The sequence below is a fragment of the Siniperca chuatsi genome, linkage group LG15, assembly GCF_020085105.1.
Source record: "Siniperca chuatsi isolate FFG_IHB_CAS linkage group LG15, ASM2008510v1, whole genome shotgun sequence".
NCBI classification, from domain to species: domain Eukaryota; kingdom Metazoa; phylum Chordata; class Actinopteri; order Centrarchiformes; family Sinipercidae; genus Siniperca; species Siniperca chuatsi.
In genome coordinates, this window is record NC_058056.1 from 23,466,895 (window position 1) to 23,478,909 (window position 12,015).

Below are 12,015 nucleotides of genomic sequence, written 5' to 3' on the forward strand. Positions count from 1 at the left end.
TTCTCATAAAAGAGGCACATCATGATTTAGTTTTACTCTGAGCTGTCTGACAAGAGATTTTCTACCATACTTCAATGCCAAGGCTGAAATCACATTAAACTGTCTGGCTTGTTCTGGACATTTTGTTACGGTGAGGCGAGTTGGATTTGTGTTCCATTGTATCCTCTAAAGTATTATTCCCCGTTTGTTTAAATTTCCTTTCACCTACGAGGGGTCTTTTATATATCTATTTTAACATTTAACTGGAGGAGATAAAGTAGCCAAAAGAGTCCCTCTGTGCTCAGAACTTGGATATTTTAACAGATACGTTGTTTTATGTGGGGATAAAACCTGTGACCCTCCAGTTTCAGGACACTTTCTTAAACTCTGGACCACCCTGCCACCTCACCTCCTGATTTTATCTGGCAGCAGCTTCAGTATCTTTTTCTATTTCAGGAAAAGCCTAATCTCTCTCTTTGCTCTCTGCAGATATTGGAGTATCTGCCTGTGCTGACAGCTGTGACAGCCGTGATAATTACCATGATAATTTCTCCACTGCAAAAAACTGCCCAAACAGTATACCTAATGTTATATATTTAGTTGTAAAAATCTCATTTTTCAGGCATAGTTAAAATATCCTGCCTGTGGGGTGAAATAATTCCACATTTTCTCCAATGAGGCTTCATCTGTTTCAGTAACAATATTTAAACAAGCCAGAAATAGGGAAGTTCTCTTCACTAATATGATGAAAATGATCCAAACAAAGTCTTGATTTGCATTGGACACATGTGATATTAGCTCAACAGTTGGCAGATTTTTCACTTTTTGAATTTTGGACTCAAATTTAAATTGCTGGGATTTAGAAATGAATGTTCATGACTGTCATAACCGTCAGCGCTGGCAGATACTCTCTTTTATCGGTAAAGTGAAAAAGCCACAAAGGAGTCTCATTTTCCTCACCACATTTTGAATTTGTAATTCGTGCTGTAACAAGTTTAAACTCCTGTGTTGTTTCCAGGTCGTCAGAGAGAGCGATATTAGCCAGAATATGACAAAGAATATAAAATTCAAGTAGTAAGAGTATGCTGCCACTGTGGTTGAGGGAATCATTTTTTAGCCACACTAGCAGCGTGATGGTCGGTCGGTCCTCCACTTTGGTCCAGATTGAAATATCTTTTCATCTAGTGCCACCATGATGTTGACATTTGTGGCTCTGAGTGAAATATCTCGACAGTAATTGCATGAATTGCCATGAAATTGGGTACAGACCTAATGTCCCCCTCAAGATGAATTATAATAACTTTGGTGAGCTGCTGACTTTTCATCTAGCACCACTAGCAGGTCAAAATTTTAATTTGGCCAATACCAAACACCTTCAAACCTAATGACATTCCCATCACCCTCAGCTGTACTTTGAGTTTAGTGCTAATTATAGTAAATGTTAGCATGCTAACACGCTAAACTAAGATGGTGAACATAGTAAACATTATACCTGCCAAACATCAGCATGTTAGCATTGTCATTGTGAGCATTTTAGCATACTGACGTTAGCATTCAGTTCAAACCGCTGTGAGTAATGTGTAGTGTAGTGTGATTAGCGTAAGTGTCCACTGATCTATGAAAGTCAAATTGTCCAGGAAAATAGTGTCACCGGCAGATATTTAAAGTATGATTTTATTGGCAGTCGTTATAGGGCAGAATGGGTGTAGAGGCAAAGAATTCAGACAGGATGACTGTGACGGTTTCTGGAGCAGTCTGACTTCTTTATAATAATAATAATAATGCCAAAGCAAAAGGCACAGATGGACGTACAGTACTGCACTGACAGAGGGAAAAAAAGAGATTGCCATGCACTTAATCTGTTTAGAGCACGTTAAATTAAAACTCCCAGTGATTCATTTGTATATGAGATCCAGTTGTACTCATTCATGACATCAGTGGTTTGGCTTCGTTACCATCTACACTTTGTTCAGGTCTGTCCGATTGCTCTTTATATGTTCGGAGAAAATCTGTCTCCAAGCAACATTTTTGATGTTGTTCAAAATACAGCTTTTTTTGAGTCGGGCATTGGGATGAGGAGGGAGAAGGAGAATGACAAAGAGAGAAATTGTGCTTGTGTACATGCAAGCTCCACACATGCATTTTTACTGTGGATCATTTTGAAAACTGCCTCAGATCGTCTGATAGGTTTTGGCAAGTGAAGGATGGAAACTGTGCATTTTGTTTCTGGCTGCGTCTCATTTTCCACCACCTTCTTGCCTCCGTACCTGCCCTTAATGAGATCTCCTGTGTCGGATTCAGAGCTCCAACGAGCTTTCTGGTAATTGCTTGAGAGGCCTTGGGTGAAAATGCATTTGAGAACATTTTCACATGCAGTTTTCTACTTGAGAATTGCTTGATTTTCACTTTTTTGTCTTTTATGAAACAGGTGTTTGAGCAGCCACAAAGTTGAATCATCACTTGCGAGATAAGAAATATCAAGAGCTCCTTGTCTTTTTTCAAATAGTTGAAACATTTTCAACAAGAGTTGGCTCAGGTACGCTGCTGGGACACTTTTCACAGCAGAGGATTCTGGTGCTGCTCAATACACACCTACTCTCTCTCTCCTCACTAACCCACCACTCCATCTTTTTGGCAAATTTTGTGCTCCCCTGAAATCCTTTAGACCTTAAATATATTTGAGGCAGCTGCAAAGCCAAGAACCATTACTGCTGTCAGAGAGAAGGCCGTCTTCCAACTGTAGAGCAGAATCGACTCACTAATAGATCATGAGTAAAGATCTGGGGAGAGGGGGAGGAAAGATTCCTATTGCTCCGAATGTGGTTTGGCTCCTTTTAAACTTAATCAAGGTTCAGCCTGTCTTCAGCCAAAGATCAATTAGATAAATTAGCCTCTAGGTTGAGCTTCAGTGCAGAGCTGCTCACCCCATCGTTACAGTAGCCTAAACAAAGAAAGGCAGCGGCCGACAAGTGTTTGAGGAGCAAAGAAATGTTTTGAGCAAAATGGGCAAGTGACCCATGAATCCAATTTGTATGTTAGTTTGGCATAATCTCAGATTCAGCTGAATGCAGCCTTTGTTCAAACACAGTGAAACTAGAAAGAAAGAAAAGGAGCCAAAAAGAAACCAATTTTTCAAGGAATGAGAAAAAAAGTTCAATTGTAAGATGTATCTGTCGTGTAAAGTAAAACCTGAAGTGAGTTAAAGTTTTCATGTATTGGACTATTGTTACGCCAACATGTTGTTGTATTTCTCATTGCAGTGGTTGATCGGAGACAGAGACAGTCACTGTGCGGTCATCTGCTCACGGACACAGGGGAAGCCTGTGTGTGGCTCGGACGGGCGGAGCTATGAGACCAGCTGTGAACTGCAGAGGGCGCGCTGCAAAGATAAAACACTGACACTGGCAAACCGCGGCCGGTGTCGAGGTGAGAACTGAACTCTGGTTATAGTCTGTGTATGCTACGAAATCTTCCTGAAGAGACTTGAAACCTTTTTGCAGTGAGTAATCTCTTAGGTTGCATTCAAGGAAACTCAGATGTCAGACTCATCTGCCACTTTCTGAATGCAAGAAACGATGGTATTCATGTTAACATTTTCATGACGTGTATGCACATTGTTTGTCTTATTTCTACACAATTTTGTCAGCAGCTGGCACTGCTGTACAGTCTTATACATTGGAGTTTCCGTGAATCCACCAACAACGGTTTTCTAAACAGTCTATGCGTACAACTGCATTACTGCTAATATAACTTAAAATAGATTATTCACAACATATTAAAATAAATGAAAAAAATGCTTACAAGTAGGTGTGAACGATATGGATAAAATACTCTATCATGGTATATGTAACTTATCTCGTATATCCCGATATCATTGTGATAAAACATTTTCTGGAGAATCAATTGGACAAAATAACCAGACAGGGATGTGAGTTTTTGGCTAATTCAGCAAATTAAATGCCTGAAAAATATAAGCACATCATCACATTCATGCATCAATCATATAAAAATCCACTGCCATTAAAGCAGTCCGGCTCACTGATTTCCAACATTGTTCAAAATGGTCTAATACATCCAGAGATATTAAAGGAATAGCATGGCATAAACGATATGCCAAAGTCTCTGACGGTACACAAATGTATATCATCTCACTGTATATTTTGCCATATTGCCCACCCCTGCCTCCATGGCTGCTGGGAAGGTGCTGCAGAAAATCAGCCTGAAAACATATGGTATGGTATACAATACGATTGCCACTGCTGCTAGTTTGCATGCTGAGGACGTCTGCCTGAAACGTCCGTGCATGAATAAACAAACTTCAAGTTAAGCGCTGTCCTACTCGTGATTTTTGACACTCGATACAACCAAAACATCAACAGTAGCAGTAACTGTTAAGCATACAGACAACATGGAGTTAATGGCCTAAAGTATGCATCTCTATGTGTGACTTTTTTGTCTTTCAGGTAAAAACTGGGTGAAAATCGATCAGTTGCCGGCAGCTTCAGCACCAACTTCCACATCTGAGGGGAGAGACCTGGAGCTCAAAGGTAAGGGCCAGGAAACCTCTAAACACTAAACACCTTTGAATTTGATCAACAGTCCTACAAACAGGAAGTAATAATGAGGGGATAACCTCAAATGGTAGATTGTTCTGTGTTGCCAGGATTCAAAACCAACACAAAATTAGCACCTAAAATGCTAGAATAATTTTGTACCTAATTGTAACCTAATCTTCCCTTACAGACTATATATATTGTAAACATAGTGAACACCAGCCAGTTTGGGAAAAGTGGAACTGAATGAGAAGATGTCTTTCATTTTCCGCCTCTCTGTAGGCGTGTAAGTTTTTACAGACCAGATCACACACTTCCTCAGTCTCTGGATGCCAGCCACTCAACAACAGCAGAGATTGATAGGTCTAGAGTCAAGGTTGGAACTTGGCATTCCCCCCATTTTTTTTCAGCCCCACTGTACATTAGGAAAACAGCAGTCCCAACCAAATCCATTTTTGGAGTGAATTTTGTCCCCTCTGTATGGTAATACGTGGTTTTGTTTCATAATGTCAGTGGTGTGCCAAGGAAACGAAAGCTGGGCAAAGCTCAAACAGTCTTTGCAGATGCGGCAGGCCTGTTTTGTTGTAATGAAACTGCTGCTTTATTTAAGCAGGCAGTTCATGAACCAATCCTTGTTTACAATGGAAAAGCCTGGCGAAAGCTTATTTCGGTTTGCGTGAGATTCAGATTAAACACAACAGATACATTTGACTACAAGACATATAAATTGCTAACAGGTACAACAAACAACCACAAACAACAACAAACACATAACTACGGCTATTACAACAGGGAGAACTGGTCACATCATGAACCAGCTCATTATTCAAAATCTCTACAATGAAGATGATAAAGTGAGCTTTTTTTCAGTCAGGTAGTTTACTATGGGTTTTGCAGTCAAACTTAAAGCGTGGATTTTTCAAATGGTGGCTATGCATTTTTGCAACAGTACCTCATTGGCTTGCCTTACAAAAAAATAAAATCAAGGAACAAGCCTTTGCATTTATTGCTGCCTTGTCACAACTAACAAGCACAGACAAGCATAAGGCAGGACATGATGAACAAACAGCCTCTGATCATGAAGTTGTTTTTACATTTCCATAAATCAGACTTATTTAAATGAGATGTTGGGGTCTTCAGTAGGACATTGGACTGTTTTTGCTTGTTCTGCTTAGGACATGAGCACTAGAATGTTTAATGAGACTTGTTTCTAAAGTAGGACTAAATATACTCCGCAAGTCTACGTTTAGAAATTCATGTAACCATGTCTGTCCTTCTCGCTGACATCACCACCCAGTTCTGGCTCTGTCAGTCTTTTACTCTGGAGGAGACAACATGTCTGTCTCCTCTCAGGTCCAGAGACGACTTTTTTTAAACTTTTATTTATCCAGGGAGAATGGTTGCCAAAAGTGGAGGGCTGCGGTCGCACTGGTCAGCTCCCTGGTGTGAACGTGTATACACGAACAGTTGAACATGAAGCTCAACTCCACAGGAGCTGTGAGTGCAATAAAAACATTAGTTGCTGATGGGATTTTCAACCAGTGACCAGCTTGTGTGGAGCCCACTTCATTCTCTGACCTTTCAGCCACTTCAATCTCTGTCTCCTGAGAGCAGGTCTGGCTCATCAGAGCTGCAGGAACACAGGCTCAGTTTCCACTGACATTGTAGAGTACATGACGCACTCCTCAGCACTAACAATGTGGTGCTCATAGTCTACCTCTGGCAATGGTAATGGTCAGTGTCGAGAAATGTGTTGTTTTAGCAATATGTTGTTTTAGCAAGGTTTTTGAAATCAGTTTTTGTTCTGTGCTAAATACTTGTTAAAGGCTGCTTGTCATCAGAAAAGAAAAATAGTAGTAGCCTAAAGGTTGGAAAGAATGGCTCAAAACTCTGAAAAAACAGAAAATGAACAAATAATGTTCTTCTCCCTGTGCACCTATAAAAACGATGCCCTTGAGGAAGGCACTTAAATGTCAGATGGCGCTCAGCGGCCAACAGTAGTAAACTGTGGTTGTACTGGTCAGCTCCCAGGTGTGAACAGGGTGTTAACAAAGAACACAACAGTAGTGTTGGAGGTTTGTACACAGTGTATGACAGCAGGCTGTCCTGTCAATCTGTTACAGATGCAGGTCAGTCCAAGTGTCGTGTTGAGAGGAACCAGGCTTTGGAACAAGCCAGGAGACCTCAGGAGTCCATGTTTATCCCAGAATGCAACGAGGATGGAACATTTGCCCAGGTCTGTCTCGCTACATCCACAAATTTCTTTTCCTTCATGTTTTTCACTCTTCATGTTTCTCTTACTTTGAACCATCCCCTTCATGTCACCCAAGGGATCAGTTTCACTTCACTGACAAATCTTTGATTGTACTCTTTACCTTCTGCTGTATTTACACTCAAATATACTGAACCTAATCATCTACATTACAAAGCTATTGTCATTTTTTGGTGTGATTTACCTTTTTGCCTCTGCAGGTCCAGTGCCATACTCTGACAGGTTACTGCTGGTGTGTCACCAGTGACGGCAAGCCAGTGAGTGGCTCCTCTGTGCACAACAGGACCCCGGTGTGTTCAGGTACTAGGGGGAAACCAGCCTGGCAACCTGTGGATGAAATGTCCAGTGTTCTTAAAAGAATCTTAAACCATTTGTCCCGTACAAGGTTGCTGAAGTGTAAGACTCTGCCAAAACAGCTTGCATCTGTCCTACCTTTGTACTGTGCACATTAGTGATTAGAGAGTTATTTGTGCAACCAGAGCAGTTCTACTTCAGAGTAATGTTTAACAGGTTGTGTGACTAAAAGTAGAAGGGTAAGACGTTTCCCAACAATTCTTTATTAGAGTGGAGAAGCAGCATACAGTAACAAACATTTAAAAATTTCAATGGTGGCTGCATTTGTAGGATCTTGGAGCCAAGAGTGATTGGAAGCCAAGTCACTGTGGTTTGGGCCAATTAACTTTCAGTCACTTTTTCGGAATTAGATTTTTTTTTCTGAATTCAAAAACAACTAGATAGTTTTTATTCATAGGCATCAGTTCCTTATCAAAGAAATATTGAGAATGGATCCATTATGTTAGTATACTGGCAGGTACATTCCTAAGGTATAACTTAAATTGAATAAATTATCAGCGAACTGACCATACACGTGAAATGAACAACTTTTAGGGAAGACCAACTGTGCTGATGAAGGATAAAGAGTAAACACAGCCTTTGGGTAACAGTTAAAGAGGTTTTCTCTTGCCATACTATGGACACGTGTATTACATGTCATGTGGCGTATAGCAGGTGCAAGGTCAACGAGAAGGCTAATGGCCATACATCCAGGGGCCTCTCAGCCCTCCCCCTCGTCTAACTGCTCTCAGCAGGCCGGAGGAGAGAGAGCAGGGCTCTGCACACTCATCCTGGATGGGAACACTTTATGATAATCACCATCATTTTCCCTCAGAGGTTAATTCACAGGGGTATTTGCCAGAATTGGATTGCACAGTCACTAGAGCATATGGTGCAAATTTTGTGTGGAGAGTGTGGTGAGAGTGGTCGCATGCCCCTCTGAAGCTGCTCCACAGACAGCCAGAGGCTTCCCGCTCTCTCTGTATCTTTTCCTCTCTCATTTTCTTTATCTGTCTCTGCCTCAATCTTCTGTGCCTTCTCTTTTATCTGGATTTCCCGCTTGTGCCACTAATCACCTGTATGGTTTCCCATAGCACCTGCTGTGATTCAGTAGTTTGAATAGGTAAAGTAAAGTTAAAAAAAGGAGCACAGTTACATATCCATTCATACTAGAAAACACTGCTTTTCCAATTTACAAAAGCAAGTAGAGGTGTAGTAGAAGTTCATAGTCAAGCTCAAGTTATTTTTTATTTCTGCACCAGAATAGAAAGCTTTTTTGGAACAAACAATTCATTGTGCATCTAGAGAATGACCCTTCTGTGCACAACAGGACCCCAGTGTGTTGAGGTATTTGGGAAAAACAGCCAGGCAGCTTGTTAATGATTTTTTCATGGATTTTTCAAAACCTTAAAAAAAAGTGCCTTGTCACACCAGAAAGTGCCAAAGCAAATTAATTTATGTGTCCACACAAAATAGGTGGTGCTGGAAGTTTTGTGATAGAGTCACTACTTGTGCTCTTTGTCGCTAACTGGACAGTAAGTTAAAACAGTTCATTCACGTTTTTGTACCATCTACTTCTGTCTTATGACTGACCGCAAACCATACTGTATCTCTTCTGTGCAGCTTATAATTCAGCAGAGCAAGAATAATGATAGAAGAATTACTTTATTAAGCCAACGCTCCACAGGGATTTACTTTGCCTCTGTAAGTCAATCCAGTGATGGTGGCCTTTATATTGAAATTAATTTCTTTGGGTCAGGAAATGAAATGCTGTCCGGCCCTTAGAATCAGGCTTTTTCAAATTCACTCATCATGAAGACAGTGGATGTGAATTACGCTGTTGGCTCCGAAACAGAGCTGCAAGCATTAGTCGATTGAAATAAAAATAAAAGGCAACTATTTTTATAATCAACTAATCCTTTCAGTAATTTTTCAAGCAAAAATGCCAAACATTTGCTGATTCAAGCTTCCTAAAGGTGAGGATCTGTAGCTTTTCTTTGTCATACATGATAGTAAATAATATATATTTGAGTTTTGGACCATTGTTTGGACAAATTAAGCAATCTGAAGATGTCTCTTTGGGCTCTGCGAAGTTGTGATGGCTGTTTTTACTAACTAACTGAATAATTGATTAATTGAGAAAATAATCAGCAGATTAATCAGTAAACAAAATAATCATTAGTTGCAGCCCTAATCCAAAAAAGATTATATCTTATGCAGATATTAAGAATAACTTCTGGAGATCTGGTTTGCTGTGAGATCTGAACTTCCACAACAGTGACTTTTGTACTCTACCAGCTCTCAATGGAAGAAATCTTTTCAGTTGTCCATATTTAAATGAAGTCTTTATTAAATCCTGAAATGTGGTTTATGGCACAATACAGTCTCTACCTGTCTCCCATAAGATCCAATATCTTCATTGTTTCTTGCAAATGTATTAACGAAACTGGAACTAGAATCTGGGCACAATAAACCTGATACTGTATACAGCTGCTACAGTCACACATGCCCAACTCTCCTTCCCTTACGTTCCCTTCCCTATCAGCGGACAACAAATAACCTTTACTGACATGCTCAGATGCCCCTGTACACTATGACCCAAATCAATCATCTCACATACATTTGCAGGAAACTTCCGTGAATTTATGGGAACTCATGCAGAGACAAGTGGATTGTCAGGTAGTAAATTTCCTTCCAGTTGCCTTCACTCAAAATTTCTCCCCCTAATTTTGCTCTTTTCCACCATGTATCAAACAGACTACCTGCATGCAAGAAAATTTGGAAATGTATAACTTATTTTTTTTTAAATAATTTTCCACAGATGGTGCAGATCACTCAGGTTTGCATTAGTCATCCTTAAGATCATGCAACAAGCCTAATGTTTCAATGTGGGCCTGCTCTCAAGTACTAACAGAATGTACTCATCAAACTTTGATAAACCTCTGCGTCTAACTCTAAGTCTAGACATCAGTGGGTTAGGTAATCTCTCGGAGTGATGTTTTTCTTTTGGCCTGTGTTCTGTTGGAACAATCAAATATAATTCTAAATCATAAGATAGCTTTTAAGTGACTCAAGCTCTTGCAAAATAATTTATTTACAGTAAGGCGGTGAATTGTAAGTACATTTTTTTGTTTCTAAAATGGATAAACAGCATTTTGGAGTTAAATACTGTAAATGTTCCCGAGAAGTTGTTGCTGTTGTCTAGTCTTTGCTTTGTACATGTTATGGTTTTTTTTTTCTTCTTCACAGGGTCAGTAACCGATAAACCACCCAGTCCACCGAACTCTGGCAGAAAAGGTGAGTTGAGATCTGCTGTAGGTTGTGTGTGCATGTGTGTGAGTGTTTCTATTTGTATGAAAGAGACAGAAAGAGAGAACAAGGTCAAAATGTCTTTTGACCTGATTTTGTTGCATCTGATCTGTGCAAAGTCCATATTTGTGCAGAGCAGTATGACTAATGTTTCACTTGTAATTTTAAGGGGATTTGGATGAAAATGGTCTTTATAGTTAAAGAATACATCTTAAAACTAGCTTTGTTTCTCTTTGGCATGTTAGCATGATGCTGAGCTTTTCAAAATAGTATATAAGATCTCAGACACAGATACTACAGTATAACTAATCCTCAGGTATTCCTTCAGTAAAAGGATGAGTGACAGTACTGTATGCTGAACGATGGACACACCACAAAAACTTGACTGGTTTGCTCCAAACTGTACTGTAGTTCTAAATCTTTTCCTCTAGTCAATAGTCGTGATAGTCTAGGTGATAGTCGAGGTAAGAGTTTGCTGTCGATGCTTACATTAATTGTTCTTTCCCCCTCACAGTTTGTAGCACACAGTCCAGACCTGGATCAAACAGTAATTGACAAATACTGTAAGTTACAGAATTTGTTTCAACATGCTCAGCATGCACCATCGTGTGTTTTACATGGGGAAATTTCAGAAAGTGTAAAAAAAAAAATAAAAATCTGTAGCATATCTGCAGGAGGTTGTTTGACCCAGGTGCACTTGTCTCAGACCAACCTCATAACTGTTGTATTTTATTTACAGTTTCACCAGATCAGGTCAGTTTGACCTCAAGTGTTTCAATTTGCTGACAAGCCGTCTGATTTAAGGACTATAGCGTTTGTAGCATGACTCCAATTCTCTGTGGTTTGCTTTTGATTGAATTATTTCCTAAGGAGTGTTCCAGATGCTACAAAACTGCACATGGGTGAGTATTCTAGGTAGCTGAATTCACAGCATTATCTAAGATCCATTACAACTTATCAATTTCTTAAAGAGGACATTGACTCTTTCAGCCAGTCAGAATATTTTCTTTGGCCTGTGCTATAATGTTAAATGTGATGTTTGGGGCATTTTTCCCCAAATATGACTGAATACATTTTTAGATTTGTCTGATAGCAAAAGTTAACTTTGATACTGAACATGAATTTTATTCATTCAGTTGTGTCAGTCTATGTGTGAGTGAGTGCCAAACACTAAAAATGTTTGTGTTTCTTACACTGGGAAAAAGATAGTCACAAATTAACCAAGAGTACAAGGAAATGTATTCGAATTCTGCTTTTATGTAGATGATCTCTTTATCACAGTATTATTGCTGTGGAAAGATGTTAGGGCAGTGAGAACATGCTGTTTACTATGGTTTGTAACCACATTTTTTTGACTAAAAGACCAGCAAATATCACTTCATAATAATAATAACTTGTAAACAAATTTTCGTTGCCAAAATGAGAACATTTATGAAGAGTACTCTATAATTTGAAATACTTAATGATCAAATTCTGTTGTTTTTTCCCCCCTAAGGCATACAGCATTTAAGAAAACTGAGGATGAAAGAAAGAGTCTGAAAGTTTATTCAGCCTGCAGCTTGGGAGCCA

At 39.5% G+C, this 12,015-nt stretch overlaps 2 protein-coding genes across 9 annotated transcripts in view; one reads left to right on the top strand and one right to left on the bottom strand.

The window, feature by feature from the left end:
* Positions 1-7,121, bottom strand: part of ccdc177 (coiled-coil domain containing 177) — a 40,648-nt gene extending 33,527 nt beyond the window's left edge. The window contains exon 1 of the mRNA XM_044167481.1: positions 6,989-7,121. The gene's annotated coding sequence lies outside the window, so the exon portion shown is untranslated. The remainder of the gene's footprint in view (positions 1-6,988) is intronic.
* smoc1 (SPARC related modular calcium binding 1) overlaps positions 1-12,015 on the top strand; it is a 52,390-nt gene that overhangs the window by 15,861 nt on the left and 24,514 nt on the right. For 5 of the 8 annotated variants that reach the window (XM_044167486.1, XM_044167488.1, XM_044167485.1 and 2 more), the window contains exons 2-7: positions 3,240-3,405; positions 4,443-4,526; positions 6,656-6,768; positions 7,005-7,104; positions 9,766-9,816; positions 10,387-10,434. In XM_044167486.1, the coding sequence (XP_044023421.1) occupies positions 3,240-3,405; positions 4,443-4,526; positions 6,656-6,768; positions 7,005-7,104; positions 9,766-9,816; positions 10,387-10,434 (562 nt within the window). The remainder of the gene's footprint in view (positions 1-3,239; positions 3,406-4,442; positions 4,527-6,655; positions 6,769-7,004; positions 7,105-9,765; positions 9,817-10,386; positions 10,435-12,015) is intronic. The other 3 variants (XM_044167490.1, XM_044167491.1, XM_044167492.1) reach the window with 1 other exon arrangement.